The 19,447-nt window shown below is 35.4% G+C and overlaps 1 protein-coding gene and 3 pseudogenes across 1 annotated transcript; 1 reads left to right on the top strand and 3 right to left on the bottom strand.

The window, feature by feature from the left end:
* The first annotated feature begins 125 nt into the window (after positions 1-125).
* LOC120127741 lies at positions 126-9,812 on the top strand (annotated as a pseudogene).
* A 335-nt stretch (positions 9,813-10,147) lies between these two features.
* LOC120127803 lies at positions 10,148-10,907 on the bottom strand (annotated as a pseudogene).
* Positions 10,908-12,281: 1,374 nt separating this feature from the next.
* LOC120127806 lies at positions 12,282-14,525 on the bottom strand (annotated as a pseudogene).
* A 279-nt stretch (positions 14,526-14,804) lies between these two features.
* On the bottom strand, positions 14,805-17,890 carry LOC120127708 (E3 SUMO-protein ligase MMS21). The gene is made up of 7 exons (XM_039145567.1): positions 17,703-17,890; positions 17,547-17,618; positions 16,606-16,716; positions 16,380-16,490; positions 15,696-15,835; positions 15,198-15,283; positions 14,805-15,116 (listed from the first exon to the last, which is right to left on the bottom strand). Exons 1-7 carry the CDS (start codon positions 17,796-17,798, stop codon positions 14,962-14,964), a joined length of 771 nt encoding a protein of 256 aa, XP_039001498.1. The 5' UTR covers positions 17,799-17,890; the 3' UTR covers positions 14,805-14,961.
* Positions 17,891-19,447: the final 1,557 nt, after the last annotated feature.

Raw genomic sequence — 19,447 nt, 5'->3', positions numbered from 1 at the left:
CGGAAGATGCGTTATCATGTTCATAAATAGGCTATGATTTTGCTGTCATTTTGACAGCACAGCACATCTGCCATGTGATGTGTTATTCTGTTTGTGAATTATGAGGAACAAGACAATAGAAAATAATGGCTTGTTTTTTGGCTTTCGTCTCATACGACAAACTAGAAAACAACTCATTGCGTGTTGAAACTGCAGATGTTGTTCTTGTTTTTCTTCGGTTGTTGATTTAGAAGTTCAATGATGGTTGCAGTTGGTTAAATATTGATTAAATAGTACTCCCCTTTGTCCCATAAAGAGGTTATATTGTTGATCTTTTTGGGGTTAATTTTTCTAAATTTTAACTAATTATTATTTAAAATTTTATTATAAAAAATATGTAAAAATGTATTTTAAAAACCTTCAATCAATTAATTTTTAAATATATATTCTATAAAATTTAATTATTTAAAATAATTATAATCAAAATTTAAACTTTTTAATTTTTAATTTTAAAAAGTCAATAAAACACATATTTTATGGGACAGAGAGTATACAAGATCTAATCAACTTTTAAACTTAGTAATAATAATTTTATTAATTTATATAATAAAAAAAGGAAAGCTGAAAGATAGGAAGTGGACAAGTTGATGGTATGAAAATTGTTTTTTTTTTGCAGAAGCATGAAAGTGAGGACTGCATTTCTGATTCCTCTCTGCCGTTGTTTCTTCTTTTCTCTGTGGGTTTCTTTCAAGTGGCCTCTGGTAATTTTTATTAACAATGTTAGGGTATTTGGTTCCTTTTAATACGATTCTTTGGCAGTGGTGAATATTATAGAAAATAAATTTCTAGCGACACATAGTGATCGTTGGTGGTGGGTGACAATGATTTCTAGTTATTTGGGATAAACCTTAAATTTATAAGTTAAATAATTTAATTTTAAATAAATCAAACTTATCAAATTAATTATTATTTTCAATAAAAAGTTTATAATTCTATTAAAATTAAAATTAAATTTTAATGAATGATTAATTTTGAATAAAATCATTATATTTTTTAGTATTTACATAAAAAGGACTTTTTCTTGTGTTGTATTTCGGTGCGTCGCTTTAGTAGTGTTGCGGTGTGCGACGTGCGTTGTAGATTCATCTATAAAAAAGAACACAATAAAATTAGAAAATTTGTACGAACCAAGTTTCTTCGATGATAAAGGAATTTTTGTTACATTCAAACAGATAATACTTTGTACTTATCTCAAAGAAAATTCTACAGCACACGTCGCACACCGCAACACACCAAGATACACCGCTAATAAAATTGTCATTATGTAAATATTAAAAACAATTGTTTATTTTAATTTTATTAAAAATAATAATTAATTCAATAAGTTTAATTAATTTAAAATTAATATTGAACTTATATAAATTTATGGTAAATACTAAGTAACCCAACAACCACCATCACCTACTACTGGTGGTCACCTTGTTTCGCAAAAAACCCAAACTAATTCGATCCAAGAAATCGATAATTCTATACCCACAAAAAGAAATGACTATGGAAGGAGAGAAGTGTTCTTTTTTTTTCTCCCGACTCGGATCTGAAAATTTAGAAATCTTCATCTAACTTCAATTCCATCTTAATTTAAGTTAATTATTTTTCTAAAATAAAAAATTGGCCGGAAATTAAATAGTTAGCCGTTGGAATTAAGGATTATTGAAATTTGTTTTTATATATAATTGTTTATTAAGTATTAAAAGAGTGTGACTCGACACTTTTCTTGTCTTCGTTATCTAAGCAATGGCAGCAGCAACATGCAATAAATCAAGCAACAATGATAATGATACATGTAATTTCTCGGACTGAAAACCTTGAGGAGTAGATATCAAGTTGGCTTTACATGCCGGCAAAAAAAAAACTATATTCACATTAGAATAATCAATATTACATGAGAAATTATGATCAGACAGTCTATGCTTTTATCGGTCTAGTAACAGTGAATATTGCATAAAACGGTTTCCGATAAGAGGTAACCATTCACGGTGGGTAATGGTGGTTACTGAGTTACTTACGATGAACCTAAAATTTATACAAGTTAAATATTTTTTTACTGAGTTATTATTTTCAAAAAGAAAAAGAGTAACCCGAATGTTAATACATAATCATGATTACATCAATAATGGAATACAACCAAAACACAACATGAATATAGCCAAAAAAACCCCATCCCCTGCTGCAAGTACAACAAACACGTGCTGGGATATAATTCAAAACAAAAAATTCTAAAGTACCCGATGAACAGCCACCAAGTTAGATGTGTTGCGGAAAACAGCTATCGGATAGAATAAAAATGTAATTGATAATTTGAGAAAATAAAAAATTGAAGATAAAAGAGACACAAAATTTACGTGGAAAACCCCTAAATTATATAGGGTAAAAACCACGGGCAACGGTAAGAATTTCACTATGAGAAAAATAGGAATTACAACCTCTCTCGATCTACCAAGGAGAAAACAATGATAATTCTCTCTTGATAAAAAGGAGAAAACAACTCTCAAGAAACTCTATAAATTCTCTATAGTATTGGAAGAAAGCTAGAATGTTTTGATGGTTTATAAATGAGCTAGGGTATTTATAGTTGAAGCTCTAAGGACTAATTTGTAAATACCCTAAATTACAATGGCTAAAATTATAATTTTACCATTGTCCAAAATTCAACAAAAACCCAACCTTTTTGACAAATTTTTTCGGTGGAATTTTTTATTCGCACCTTTCGGTGCTTGCCAAGACTTTTCAACAATCTCCCACTTGAATATTTGATTGGAACAATCATATCTTCACACCATTCTTTCTACCTTGTACATTCATGTTGCTTACGTTTCTGACAGGCCACATGAGGATCGACACCAGGTAAATTTATCAGCATTGATTGCCTTCGTCATGAAATCTGTTATGTTGTCTTTGGTATGGATCTTCTGTATGTCTACGTTCCTTCTTCCACCTTTTCACGAATGAAGTGGTACTGAACTCATATGTGTTTTGTCCTTGAATGAAATGTTGGATTCCTTGCTAGATGCAAGGCGCTTTGACTATCACAAAATAGAGAGACATACTCTTGATTATACCCAAGCTCCTCCAATAGCATCTTCAACCAAATTGCTTCTTTATTGGCTTGTGTAGCTGCTACATATTCTGCCTCTGTTGTGGATGTAGCCACAACTGATTGCAACTTAGAAACCCAGCTTACAGCTCCACCAGCAACTTTGAACACATACCCTGTAGTAGATTTGCTTTTATCCAAATCCCCTGCATAGTCAAAATCTACATACCCATTGATTAGTAAATTTGATCCTCCGTAACATAATGCAATATTTTAGGTCCCTTTGATGTATCTCAGGATCCTCTTTATTGTATTCCAATGCTCCATGCCTAGATTCGCCATGTACCGACTAACCACTCCCACTGCTTGTGCAATGTCTGGTCTTGTGCATATCATAGCGCATTAAACTTCCCACTGCTGATGCATACGGTACTCGAGACATCTCCATCATCTCTTCTTCACTGCTATGACTCATACTGGAGGATAATTTTAAGTTAATAGGAAGAGGGGTAGAAATTGGCTTACAATCTTGCATGTTGAATCGTGACAAGATCTTCTTCAAGTAATTCTTTTGTGAAAGCCAAATCTTCCTATTACTTTTGTCTCGGTGAATTTGCATCCCTAGAATCTTGTTTGCTGATCCCAAGTTCTTCATTTCAAATTCCCTAGCCAGTTGTGCCTTCAATTCTTCAATATGATCTTTGTTGGGTCCTGCAACCAACATGTCATCCACATACAACAACAATATAACAAAATTGTTATCACCAGACCTCTTGAAATAAGCACAAGGGTCTTCATTAAGTTTGTTGTATCCAAGGCACATAATGAATGAATCAAATCTCTTATACAACACCTCGACGCCTGCTTTAGACCGTATAGAGATTTGTTCAACCTGCAAACCAAGTTCTTCTTTTCTTTTTCTTCAAAACCTTCAGAGCATATAAATTTCTTCTTCAAGATTTCCATGAAGAAAAGTTGTTTTAACATCTAGCTGCTCTAGATGTAAGTTCAATGTAGCACACATTGCCAAAACTACTCGAACTGTTGTTAGTCGAACCATGAGAAAATATTTCATTGAAATCAATACCTTCTTTTTGAGCATATCCTTTGACCACCAGTCTTGCACGATACCTCTCCACTTGATCGTCACCATTTCGCTTGATTTTGAAACTCATTTGTTACGAATTGGCTTCCTTCCTTGTGGTAGTGGCACAAGGTCCCATGTATTTTTTATGAAGGGCTTCGATTTCTTCTTGCATCGCCATCATCCACAGTGAAACATCTGAGCTGTGTATTGCCTCATGGTATGTTGATGGCTCATCGTCCTCTGTTAAAAGGCAGTATGCAATATTACCTTCTATAACATAATCTGAGTGTCAATTGGGACGTCTTCTCACACGATCTGATTGACGAGTTATTGGAGCTTCAGAACTCCCTGGTTCTTGTTTATCAAGTGTTGGTTCTGCTTCAGAAATCTCCTTGTTCAACCTCATTTTCCACATGTATCTGTATAGTCTAACTTTTCAGCGCTATCATCATCTTCTTTTCTTTATAACTTATCTTCTACAAAGATAACATCCCTGCTAATGATCACTTTGCGGGCAGTAAGATCACACAAGCGATACTCCTTTACACCATCAGCATACCCCAAGAATTTGCATTTCCTGGATTTGGATCCAGCTTTGAAATTTCTTGAGAGTTGTACATCACATACACAATACTTCCAAATACATGGAGGTTTGAATAACCAGCTGGTTTACCAGTCCACATCTCCATTGGTGTCTTCAGCTCTATTGCAGTTGATGGAGCTCGATTCACCAAATAACAGGCGGTATTGACTGCTTCTGCCCAGAATGATTTTTCTAGGCCTGCATCCCTCAACATTGCTCTTGTTCTTTCTAACAAGGTTCTGTTCATCCGCTCTGCCACTCCATTTTGTTGAGGAGTGTCCGCCACTGTGAACTGTCTTTTGATGCCTTCTTTCCTGCAAAAGTCATCAAATTCTTCACTTGTGTATTCTCCTCCTTATCTGTTCTGAAACACTTGATTTTATTTCCAGAATCAAGTTCCACCCCGCGCTTTGAAGTTTTTGAAAGTTGAAAACACATCGGACTTCTTCTTAATAGGCTACATCCAACATCTGCTGGAGTAGTCATCAATAAATGAGACAAAATATTTTTCTCCGCCTAGGGATGTAACTGGTGCTTGCCATACGTCAGAGTGAACCAGTTCTAGAACACTTTTGCCTCTAGAATTTGATGTGTTGAATTTCAACCGGTGCTGGTTACTTGTTATGCAATGCTCACATAAAGTAATGATACATTTGTTAAGCCTGTAAGTAGCTTTTGCTCCACAAGGACTTTCATTCCTTGTTCTGACATGTGTCCAAGTTTCTGATGCCATAGCATTGCAGAATCTGAACTACTTGAGGCAACAGAGGCTTCTGCTTCTAACAAAGTTTCTCCCTTCAGCATGTATAAGTTTGCAGCTATCTTTTCGCCTTTCAGCACCACAAGCGTTCCACGAAACACATTCATGATCCAACAATCCGTAGGATAATAAATTTTTTTTCAGGCCTTTCACGTGTCTCACATCTCGAACAATTTTAATTGTTCCATCATACATCTTCAATTTGATGGTCCCTATGCCAATGATCTCTAAGGCATAATCATTGCAACTATACACAGATCCTCCTGAGACAGGTTCATATTGATGGAACCATTCTCTTCTTGAGGTCATGATATGTTGCTCCTAAATCAATGAGCCATATATCTGCAAATCTTTTTCTTCCTTCCACGGTGGTTGACGCTTCACAGCATAGAGCATCTCCATCATCTGAAGTGTTTGCGGTATTACCTTGTGGATTGGAGTTTTTATTTACTTCAACAATCATTCTTCAAGTGACCCTTCTTTCCACAGTTGTAGCACTTTAAATTCTTCTTGCTCCTCGACTTCGATCTACCATGTTTGTGACTGCTGTTTTGGCCACGTTCTGTTAATCTCCCTCTCATCGTTGTCAATGCTTCTGCTTGTTGCAGATTTACTTGTCTGTCTTCCTTGTTCTTACGCCGATTTTCTTCTTGGAGAACAACAGCTGCAACGTCATCGAAGACTAGACTGGGACATTACTGTTTGTCAAGTTGATGATGAGTTGATCATGCGAATCAGGTAGACTTTGAAGTAGAAGTTCAGCACGTTCTTGTTCTACTATTTTACAGCTTAAAGATGTAAGCTGAGAAAATAAAGTGTTCAGTGTATTTAAGTGCTCCGTCACTGAAGTAGATTCTGGCATACGGAGAGTACAATTTTCTCTTAAGGAAAATTTTATTGTGCAGCGATGTGGCCTCGTACAGTTTGGTGAGATGACATATCTCCTTAGCTGTCTTTTTCTCCTCGATGCTTGACAATACTTCATCTGCTAATGCTAGATGAAAGTTTGCCATAGCATTTCTGTCCATTTCGATCCATTTGCTGTCATCTGTAAAATCTATCGGCCTTTCACTGATAGCCGCTAGACACCCGTCTTTCCTCAGGATTGCCTTCATCTTTAATTTCCACAATGAGAAATTTCTTCCATTGAACTTTTCAATATCAAATTTCGTTGCCATAGCTTCTTTTACGGATAGCTCCACTATTTCACTATCGTGAATAGTTCTCTAGAACCTTCAAGAATGGGTAATAACTTCTTACTTTCTTATGTTGGAGGATACACCTTTTGGTGGCAATCACAAAGACAATAAGCATATATTACACACTCTAATCTAGCTCTGATACCAATTGTTGCGGAAGACGGCTATCGGATAGAGCAGAAATGCAACTGATAATTTGAGAAAATAAAAAATTAAAGATAAAAGAGACACAAAATTTACGTGGAAAACCCCTAAATTATATAGGGTAAAAACCACGGGCAACGGTAGAAGAATTTCACTATGAGAAAAATAGGAATTACAACCTCTCTCGATCTACCAAGGAGAAAACAATGATAATTCTCTCTTGATAAAAAGGAGAAAACAACTCTCAAGAAACTCTTTAAATTCTCTCTAGTATTGGAAGAAAGCTAGAATGTTTTGGGATGATTTTGAAGCTAAATGAGCTAGTGTATTTATAGTTGAAGCTCTAAGAACTAATTTGTAAATACCCTAAATTACAATGGCTAAAATTATGATTTTACCATTGTCCAAAATTCAACAAAAACCCAATCTTTTTGACAAATTTTTTCGGTGGAATTTTTTATTAGCACCTTTCGGTGCTTGCCAAGACTTTTCAACAAGATGCATTGAACTCAGCGGCAGTAATGGCAAATATCATCAAAATGAACGTGCTAAAAACCACCCAAACCAGAAATTACCTCGAGCCATTGATGATGTTGTATGCACGAGGATTCAAGAGCTGAAGTAACCGAGAGTGGCCACTTACTTCTGGCCCAAAAGCCAATTCGCAATAAGGCAATGTCAAATATTTGATCACCAGAAAATTTCTTTCTGAATATGACTTCATTTCTGCACAGCCATAGTGACCTCATAAAACCGATTTAGGTAATTTCCACACCGATTTAGAGGCACGACTAACAGGATAACAATCCCAAGAGTGTACTGTAGACTCATCTCATACCCTAAGTTAACCCCCCAAAAAAATCTAGAAAAAAGTTAGAATTGACTAAATAACATCAATTAATTACTTTTATAAAAATCCTTAAAGTGCATAAACCAATTATTAAATAATAAACTACGATTTTACAAACAATCAAATATTTCAAAAAAATAAAAATGTTATTATCTACAATAAAAATAAACACTATCAATATTAATATAAAAATATATAATAATAATAAGTTCACAAATTAATTTTATTATAACTTAATTATAATTTTATCATTAATGATAATGAGTGTCTATCGATAAATAAAATTAATTTTAGAGTTTAAAATAAGATATAGCAACAAAAATAATCAAATAATTACGGATGGAAAACACAACGTAGATTAATTTAATGATTGGCGGTTGTTGCATCGAATTTCCAATTTGTCAAAAACATGTTAAATCTAAACAATAAATTGAACATGTTTCCAATTTTCAGACCTGCAACTGAACTTTAACCGCAAAATTTCGGGTGTTCAGTTAATTAAAGATCTGGGTCAATAATTTTACCCTGGAATTTTGATCTTTAATGCCTCGTCTTTCAAAAACCAAGTCCCCTGCAGTTTCACCAAGCCAAACTATCAAACAAACATGGCAGAAACCAATAGTTTAGGCACTCGTATTCTCATGTTGCCGTGTTTTGCATTTGGTCACATAACACCATATCTTCATCTCGCCAACAAGCTTAACATGTTAAATCTAAACAATAATTGAACATGTTTCCAATTTTCAGACCTGCAACTGAACTTTAACCGCAAAAGATTTCGGGTGTTCAGTTAATTAAAGATCTGGGTCAATAATTTACCTGGAATTTGATCTTAATGCCTCGTCTTTCAAAAACCAAGTCCCCTGCAGTTTCACCAAGCCAAAACTATCAAAACAAACATGGCAGAAAACCAATAGTTTAGGCACTCGTATTCTCATGTTGCCGTGTTTGCATTTGGTCATAAACCATATCTTCATCTCGCCAACAAGCTTGCTAAAAAGGGTTATCGAATCACTTTCGCAACACCCACAAAGGCTTTAACTGAACTGCAGCCGTTGAATCTATTCCGGACTCATATCGTTCCATCTGTTACCGTACCATCCGTCATTGGCCTCCCTCCCGGCACCGAGACTGCTTCCGATATCCCCATTTTCTTGAGTCTTCCTCGCTATCGCGCCATGGACCCACCATTGGCCAACTCGAGAGCCTCATAAAGTCTATTAACCCCAAGCTGACTATTTTCGACGCTGCTCATTGGATACCCGATGTGGCCAGGCCACCGGGATACAAACAATGTGTTTCAACGTGGTTTTCTCCGCGTCGATTGCTATCGTTCTGGTTCCAGCACGGATATACGACTGATCTATAACCATTGAAGAGCTGGCTTCACCGCCGCCTGGTTACCCTTCATCAACCGTGGTGTTGCGTGGCAAGGAGGTGCAAACTTTTGTTGTTTGCGACGACCCTTTCGGGGAAGGTTAACGTTTCACGGCAGAACCACAATGGCAATGAAGAACTGTAATATATTAGCGTTAAGGACATGTCACGAAATTGAAGGGGAATTATGTGATTACATTGGGAGTCAATACCGAAATGAGTTCTTTTAACAGGAACGATTTGCCTAAAAAGTCCAATTCTACATTGATGAACAATGGGAAATTGGTTAGCCAAGTTCGAACCAGGCTCGGTGGTGTTCTGTGCTTCGGGAGCCAAATCATTCTTGAAAAGACTCAATTCAGTGAACTCATATCAGGGTTTGAGCTAACTGGGCTACCGTTTTTCATGGCCGTAAAGCCACCAATGGGAACACAACGATCAAAGAAGCATTTCCGGAAGGGTTCAAAGAGCGGGTTAAAGGTAGGAGTGGTTTGGGATGGGTGCAGCAACCCTGATGTTGGCTCACCCATCGGTGGGATGTTTCGTTAGCCATTGCGGGTTCGGTTCGATGTGGGAGTCCTTGCTGATTGATTGCCAAATAGTGTTGGCTCCACACTTGGGTGACCAGATCTTGAACACCAGGCTCACGACCGATGAGCTCAAGGTCGCAGTGGAGGTCAAGAGGGAGGAAAGTGGCTGGATTTCGAAGGAGAATCTGAGTGAAGCTATAAATCAGTAATGAATAAGACAGTGAAGGGGTGAGTTGCTGAAGAATAATCACAAGAAGTGGAGAGAAATATTAAACCTGAATTGATGATGAATATTGATAAGTTCATCCAAAGCTTGCATGATAATGTAAGTTGAAGCACCATAAGGAGGATAACCAGATATTATCATGAATATGTCTTTCTCAAAGCTCACTAATCTTGTGTTTTTACTTCATGATTTTAACTTAGATCTTTCAGTTGCAGCTTCATGTGAAAAACAAAGCAATTCATTGATCAATAAATTCATGCTTATTTAAGGAGAGTAATTAATCCCAGCTTCTTAAAATGCATAAACAAAGCAAGGCAATAGCTTAAATATTTTTGAGTTTTTGAAATGAAGATCATGAACTTATTTCAGGGTTTAAGTTGCAGAGAGTACAATCATTTCTGGTTTATTTTGAAATGTCGAGCAGGAGTGTGTCGAGATTTTGTTTTCCTTCAGGGCCGTTTGAGTACCATGATGACAAGTAGTCTCCATAAACAACTGAAGCATACCGAGGTGGGGAATCTTGACTCACGAGATCAGAGGCAGGGGATATTTGGACTGTCTTGGCTGGGTCATGAAAAGTGCGATCGAGAGACGGGCTCTGTTTGCATTTGTTATGGCTCGGTGCACACAGGTTTTGTATTTCCATTAGTTATAATCTGCAGGTAAGGCAAGTTCCCAATACATCAAATGGTTATGATTCTTCTTTCGTAGTATGATGCGTAAATGGAATATTAAAAAAAATGAGTAATACCTCAGTTTGATCGGCCACAAGAACGAGGATGGCATTCGGCAGGGGATCCACAAGGAGCCACTCTCCATCCTTGAGCACTTGCAGACCGCCAACATCGTCCTGTATTAGAAGTGTGATGGCACCTATATCAGAATGAGATTGCAGGCCCAACGTCAAATCCGGCCGTGGACAAGGAGGGTAATAACTGGCTGTTATGTTCTGATAGAATTCCCAATCATATCTTCCATGCAGGATGCCTTGAGTCCTAAACTCACGGACATCAATGCCAACAGTCTCTGAGCCAATGCTTTCATCTCATCGCTATAATCAGCCATCAATGTCCTGCAAAATAAATCAAGTTAATCCGTTTCGTAGGTACCCCATGGTTTATAACATGAAAGCTACCCATTCTGTACAAGCGGCTCGAATGGCAGCCAGGACAGACTCCTTTTCACAGGATAGATCATGGCAGGAACACTTTGCGATGGTTAGTTTCAGACTTAGGCCGATTCTCGGGGGTTGAATGTATTGTGTGGAACCTCTGAAATGCCCATTTGCGAAATAATTTGGACCCTCACAGCCCCTTCCATTTTCGATTCAGCCTTCAATTCCTTTTCCCAATCTGTGAAGTAGCTATAAAATTTTGAAGCCAATACAGAATCAAGATTAGATAATCAAGCAAATCCCTAAGTATAATGGAACCGAGTAGGTTACCATAATTGCATAAATTACAACTTTATAAAACCAGATAATAGTTAAAAACCAATATCATAAATGTCAAAAAATAGATAATTCTGCCTTAAAATTCATGGTTCTTATGAATTACATGTGGGTTCGTGAATTGGACATTTAAAAGAAACTGGGGTATGTAACTATGACTGAATTTAGCAAAACAGAGTTAGACCCATATATCTTATTCTCAGAAAATTTGCGAATTTCAAAGATGATAGCAGAATCATACATGCAGTTTGGATTAAATATATCAACAATCTATGAGTTCTTTATCACTGAGAAAACATATTGAAAAAAGAAAATTGACTGACCTGCAGTAATAACAACTTGAACTTTGAACAAAGAATGGTGATGACAGACTAACAGGTAAGAACTAACAAGCATAATTTGTGTATATATATATATATATATTCAATTGTGGATTGGGCTTTCGACTGTTTCGGGCTCAGTTGTAAATTTGTAACAATCTAACTAATAATTAATAAATTTAATAATTTTTGTTGTAATAATTAATTACTTGCCTTTTAGTGTGTCCTAAAAAAATTTCCTCCACATTTGATTTTTTTAATAGAATTTCCTAAATTTTTATTTTGTCTTATTATTTATTAAAATATTTTTAAAATTAAAGATTAATCTATAACATATTATATATGTAATCTACTAATAGATTAATCCAGATTAACTGCAGATGATTCTTTCATTCCAGTTTATTCTATTCATATATTCGGATTGAATAACTAATTTATTTAAGGAATGTCTAATTATCCGAAAAGGATAAATTGTCTGGTGTTTGAACAAAATTTAAACTCAACTAATCTCACAGACTACACGAAGACGATCGTGACACGAGCATATACATGAATACACCAATTGTCAAGTGATTTTTGTATATCTAACAGGAAATTAACAAATCAGTTTAAGAAAAGGGGTCATCTGAATATTCTGAATCAATGCTGCTTAATGTTCATCTTCAAATTCGAACTGTTTACCACGTCTGAAACTTACAGGTGAATAAAGTGATTCAAAATCCAGCTCATGGATTAATCAAAGCTAGTCCGGGAAGAATTAACCAAGCATCAAAAGGGTTAAAAAACATAGAATCAAATGTTAAAAGTGCAAGGCTTAGATTTAGCTTAAGCTTATCTCCTACTTAGTGGATGTTCGATACGATTTTCAAAGAGAAATTCGACTTTTTGAGATTCAGGGTTCCTCTTTGCAGTAATTTGCATGTGCGCGCCATTAGCAAGCATGCGTTGCAGTACCCTTGCTATGTTTTTCGAGTCATCGATACCCAGATGGTGACATCCCAATGACCGAATTTCAAGCTGCTTCATCATCGACATCATTCCCCTGGCCTGTCATCCATGTTACCAAGACTCGAGATAAGTGTTGAATGCGGATATTTGAGGGATCATCTCTCGTACTCGTGTTGAATGTGTATAAAGCATCAGGGTAAAACATAGATTGACAGAAAGGATCAACAATGCAAGGTTGGTATGATAAATAATACAAACATGCTTTATAATCAGAGAAAAAATATAGCTTTACACCCAGAAATGTGCAGAAACAGGTTTCAGACAGGATTTTACTGAGCATAGAAGATTTAGCTCAAACATAAAAGTCATCGTTTCAGGAAACAAGTATCGGCCATGTATTGTTGATTCAAAGCTTGAAGATGCATGAAATGCAAGAAAGATGAAAAGAATGGCTTAGTTTAATTAAAAGCTCGCAGTTACCTCACGGCCATAAAGTTAAGATATACATCCTTTACATTGATCCATTCCTTAAAATACGGAGGGAGCTTGATCCCAGAAACTTGGCATTGCTGGGGACCTTTGTCTTCAAATCCCAATTTCCACTAACATCAAAGAAACGAACATTCATCAGCGGACGAAAACAAATAAATATGAACTCTTGAAGAGTTCAAGACTCACCAGGTTACAAATGCTGCACGATTAAGGCAGCCACCCTTTTCCTTTTCCATAGGTTATGTTGATTCAGCCAAGCTTCAAACTGCTGAATAAACTTCCGTAAATGGCTGAGCCGTATCATGCCAGACTACAATTAAGTCAAGTTTTAGCCACAGAGAAATTCCATCAGCTGTAGATATCCTACTGATTATTATAGAACGGAATAAGCCAGCAGAGTGAAAAGGCCAACACTGACATGATATAGAATAGAAGTATCAAGTAGCTTCAGCCTTCACATTACCTATCAACCCCGATTTCGCCATATTTCCTTCAATGTATTTGTTTATCGCTTGCTCGCTCATTTTAGTTGGCCTCACGAACCTGTAACATGTTTTTACCCCATATATAAGTAAAAAGATCTGAAAACGAACATACTGTAAAGCAAAAAAAGAATCAAACCTATGGAAGAAATCGACAAAGCGCATGGATTTTGCATCCATCAGCAGTACAGGAAACTCAAGTATCTCAACTTTCCCTTCCAGATCAATTACCAAGAGAAAATCCATATCTTGGGAGCATTTGTTCTCAATGTCAGTGGCACTAACTTGAAGATCTCTGGAACAATCATGGTTAAATTTCTCCAGATGGGAAGGATCATCCATCTGAACTTGAAGAAAGAGTAAGAAAATTAGCTATAATAACTTACAATACATGCTTATTTTTTTCATATATATTCCCACCATAACTTAAACCTAAATGCAACTCAAACAATATGCTGCCTAAGAATAATTATTGTATGAAAAAACTAAAGGCATCTACTTTGTTAATCAAAAGTTAAATTTACCCAAACAGGAAAACATATGGTTAAAAAATACTCCCACATAAAAACAACATCAAGCACTTGAACTTAACTCAAACAGGGGCGAACAAACAGATAAACTGTGAAAACAAAGGCATGAAATCAATAACGACTAGCTTTTTCCTAGTGTTTGTAATAAAGGGTAGGTGGCAAAAGCTAGCAGGCAAACCTGGGTACACTTGCCTTGAGTGTAGTACAAACACAAGGGCCTCCAACGATTTCTGCTGCTAAACACTTGGGTATTCGCTGCAGCAGACGAAGAAGAATGTGAAGGAGATGGGAAGAACTGGGCTGTTATGGTAAATTTAGGTGAAGGAACATACGATAGAGTAGAATTGAAGAATGGGTTTTTGATTGGAGAGGAAATTGAACGGCTGCAAAAGCCAAAGATTCGACCGGCAGGAATCCTAGTAAGGTAAGCCATTGTAGGAAATGGCTAAGTTCTGCTCAATGAGAAAGATTTATAGTACGTGCTGTATTACCCGATTGACCCACCGATCCAATAAAAAAATAAGTACCTTCTAGAGAAGATTTATAGTATTTAAATTCGATTTCTTGATTCAATTTAATATTGTTATATCCAAATTAATACATGTTTATTTAAACTTATTTAAATCATGAAATCAAATTCATATAGAAATTTTTTGAAGTAAAGTTAACTCCTTTCATAATGACGTGCAAGCACTCCAGGAAATAATATTAGATTGAAATCAACTCATAAAACCAAGCCCAAATACAAATTCCTTCCTGCATTTTTCTCACTTGTCTCCATAGTTTGCATACATAACACTTCTAATTATCTGCATTAAGGCTATATAAATCAGGGGCTCTAATCAGCTAGGAAAGGCCACGGTGATTCAAAATCGAGCCAGTCAAAATGAGGAATGCACAACTGATCCCATCATGGACTCTCTTCTCCTTGAGGATCCGTTTCCGTAAAATCTTCTATCACATCGATCCTAGCAGTCTGTCTACTTGATGTGCGCAGCTCGTCTATCTCAAAGAGTAACAATGGATCGCAAACGACTCTTTTTGCCTGCAGCATCTTAGGGCAAGCTGATAGAAGAAGAAATGGTCAGGAATGAGAGTGCAGTAGAGAAGAATCAAGAACTCCGATATGATATCAGTATTGTATACCTGATTCAGGGCATTTGACATTGCCGTTATTGGATTTTATGAAGTTCAGGATAGCATTCTTGTCGTAAATGTGCTTGCAGTCCAAGCTGCATCACAGGAATAAACAAACTTGAAATAGGTTGAAACAAAAGAATGGGCAGAAATATGCATCGCGATGCATGCTCAAGTTTCTAAACAATTCAACCATATGGGCAATTCTAAAAGGCCGCCTGACATGAGATAGATTTTCAGGATTTTCTAAACCGAACCAACAGAGCCTCCTATATTCAGTGAAAGTTGTTGGAACTACAATCCTTCCTTACCATTCACATTCGCAACTGAAACTTATAACTAAGATTAATATCAATCAAGGGCCATGCATATTGCTTTTCTGGAAAGTTTGAATGGCAACAAAATAAATTAAATTTTCCACAAGAAAACAGAAAATGCATCAACTCAAAACATAAAGAAATATGATTTTTACCGGAAAGATCTATTTTCAAATTAACTTCACAATACCTGCGAACTGGTTCTGTTAGTTCAGTAATATTCTTTCCGGTAATCGGACATTTAAGATTCTTAATATTGCTCCCCGTACTGGTCATGACAATATCCTCCTGCTCTTCACCTGGCATTGGCTGTCCAGCATGATGAACATTCTGCGGAAGATTGAACAACACTAGATGTGTAAGAAGCCCCACTTGAATGATGATATACAATAATTACATACATATTATATCATATACAGTGGCATATAAATCTATTGACATCCAGTTTTCAGTAACTTTAGCATATGAGAGAAAAAGACAAAATGAGTATATTTTTCTCAATTCACAAGTACAGAAGCTGTGAGCCAGGGTGGCTTCATGAATTTACTGACCAACAGAGTTCCCATCAATTGCAAACCAATAACAAGCAGTTCTACTTCAATGTAAATGCACTGAGCAGCAGGCCTGACCATTATCTCATGCAATGTTATTCAGCTAAAGTACACATTCACACTTGTCCCTCAACTGTTGCTTCCATTAAAAGAATACAACCTATTATCAAAATCACATCTAATAACACCAGCTTTAGTTCAGTGGTTCTTGACATGGTATTTGCACCTCCTTCACAAAGTGGTCTATATTCTACTCTAGCTACCTCTATTCCGCTTGATACTAAATACTTTGAGAAGTGGCTTGATGAGTTTAAAAAACATACCCAGACAGCCTGTTGAAACTGATGCATCAGTGGATGATTCTGCGGACATGAAGATGAACTAGTCTTGAACTTTTCAAACTCCGTGTCAAGCAACTCCTTAAAATCAGTTAACTGTAGTTTAAAACATGCAAGCAACAGATGACGTTAGTTCATAAATGCATATATATATATATATATAACAGTGCTAAACCAAAAATTATGCATAAAAATATTATTAACCATGCACCTCAGGCCCTGGTTGGTATGCTTCTCCAACAGATTGAATGGCTGATGAACGATGTAGACAGTTTTCATGAGTTTCTATCAGCTCAACAACAGCATTTTCTAGCTGCTTCACCTACAAAATGAATTGCCAATATCATACTGAATAAATACTTTGAATTCTGATTATCTTTAAACTTTTAGTTTTCGAGTCATATTTCTAAAGCATCGGATATTGTTTTCGCATATTTCATTTTATTCTCCAATGTTACTTTTATCCTCTTTCTAGATCAGGGCGGTCTGCAATCTAGAATCTCTAGTAACAACTGACATTAAAAAAAAGAGTCCGATACATAAAAGTCAAACGAAGCACTTGGTCCCAAACCACGGAAACCCTAACAATGCTACAATTTATCATTATTATTTTCTTTTAATTAAAACAAAACTAGAGTTTTCCCTTAGCCCTGAGTTTTTCTTGAGTTCCATCTTCTTTCCTACTTGTTTGTTCGGCCTTATTTCTTTTGATTACTGTTGTTTTCCTTAGTACCCACATCAATCATCCTTATTAATCAATCAAAATGAGAAATTTGAGAAAAATTATACTTATAATTTTAATCATCTATAGCATCCCTCAGGCTTCACCAGAGCAAAAGTTTAATACTTTTTTTTTCAAATATTCAATACTTTCTTATTACATAACAAGTACAATGGTTTTTAGTTTATGGGTATTGGAGAAATATTAAATCCATTTGAACCCCCACATTTCCCCACTTCTTTTAACACATCAAAGGTAAGGTTAAACAATTACCAAGAAAAAGGGGGGGGGGACATAAACAAACTAAAAAGTAAAAACAATAACTTGATTAATCTTTAACATATTCCTAGTATCTAAAAAGGGGGGAGAAAGATGATTCTATGCTTAAAGAATAAATATCATCAAACAGACTAAGATTAATGTAACAAGACCATGTCAGATTGATTATCATTCTCCAAGTCTACAGCAATGTTCTTCATCAAATTCAAAGCTTTCCTTATCTCCTGAAAAGAAAATTTGTAACTTTCAAATTTGCTTTGTAAAACAGAAAAGAATTTAAACTTAAATGGAAAGAAAAAATAACTTACAGCGACAAGCGCTTGGTTGTCGGCGTAAAGATTGGCAGACGCGCGTCTGACTCTTCCAGTAACGCCGTCGGTCCGAGATACTGACGTCGACGCCATTTAGGGTTATGGATAGGGCCGTAGCGAACTGCGGGTCCTCGGCACCGAGGTTTTTGGAGTACTGATTCAGAGGGGGAGGGGGGGAAAGAGGGGAAAGTAGATGATCCAGTTAGCAAAACGCAGCGTCTTGGGTGCCAATAAACGCAAACTCGATCCTCTTTGTTTTTAGGGTTAATATAACCTTCGGCACCTAACTTTTGCATTGACATGCAGTTTAGTACTCAACTTTTTGTTGTGTGTAAATTATCTAATCTTTTTCAATTGTACATGTTCAATTCTGATTGGTCTATGCTTATAATTTTAACATCATTTTGTTAAAAGATTAGTATATATTACGGTTTTGTTAAAATTGTATATATTAATACATGAAAAAAATATTGGAATCCTAATTGCACAACAAATAAGCTAGGTATAGAATTGCATCCAAAAACCTTATAAAGGAAAAGACGTCTGAATACTTTCCTTTTTGTAGGGTTTTAATATTTAGCCCAATACCATGTACTTTAACACAGTTACATTTTATTATTATAGTAATTACTTTGAATATTTTCAAGTTTACAAAAAGGATTTATGGGGTTTAGATTCCTTCATCAAGTTATTTGAGATGGCTTAAATTAAAAAAAAAAAAATGAAAAATAAATTTAAATAAACATTATATCAAAACACACTCGAGTTAAAAGTTAAACTTTTGATATAAAAATACAGCACCAAATGAAGGTTTGTAAACCTTACATCTAAAATTATACAGATTAATTTATATTATATCTCTAGAGTTAATTTATCGAATAACGTTGATGAATCGTCAATATAACCATTAGAATTTCCATTCATAAATTGTTTACTTTACTTTTACAGTCAAATCTAATGACTATTACTCTTATCAATACAAATTGGCTCTATTTACAGTTATGATGTCTTTAGGTCCGATTACAATCACCTTAATGATGGATCCACATTGAGTTGAGTGTGAGCATGTAACAACCTTAAATTTCATACAAAAAATTTATATTATTAATATATGCATGTCCTTGAAAATATCTATAAATTTCTCATAATCTATGATTAATATATTTATACTCTAAACATAATCGAAAAGATAATTTTTTTTCCTTTTTTACTTCTTCCTCAAAATTAATCCTTCTGATAATTTCATTTGATCTTTAAAATTATTAAATTATCATCATTATCTTGACTACGACTCTTTACTAGAAAATATAAATATGAATCACCATCAATAAAATAAACACTATTGTTATAATCAACAATTCTAAATTTATGTATTCCTATTTTAATACTGTGTTGTTAAGGAATAGAAAATGTACACAAAAAATATATATAGAGGCATGAGTAAAAGATGATTGAATGAACCTTCATATTGCGACTCCAAAAGGTGAACAAGAATGGAACTTTATTTAATTTAACTTCATATACAGTATTGGAAATGCGTTATGATGGGAATGTCAATCAATTTGATAGTTATATCAACGTCCACAATTTAGGATCAGTTCCACCATACATTGTCCTATCAACAACATGTTCATCGTTGACCACGTGGGCACACTTAATTAATTACTTTTAGTAAATAAATTTTATTTTTCGGAGTAAACTGCGTATGTATTCACTCATTTATTATTTTAATTTTATTTTGA

Source organism: Hibiscus syriacus, unplaced genomic scaffold (genome assembly GCF_006381635.1).
Source record: "Hibiscus syriacus cultivar Baekdansim isolate YM2019G1 unplaced genomic scaffold, ASM638163v2 tig00110472_pilon, whole genome shotgun sequence".
Lineage (NCBI taxonomy): Eukaryota > Viridiplantae > Streptophyta > Magnoliopsida > Malvales > Malvaceae > Hibiscus > Hibiscus syriacus.
Note: the sequence above shows the minus strand (reverse complement) of the source record. Positions and strands in the feature narration are given on the sequence as shown.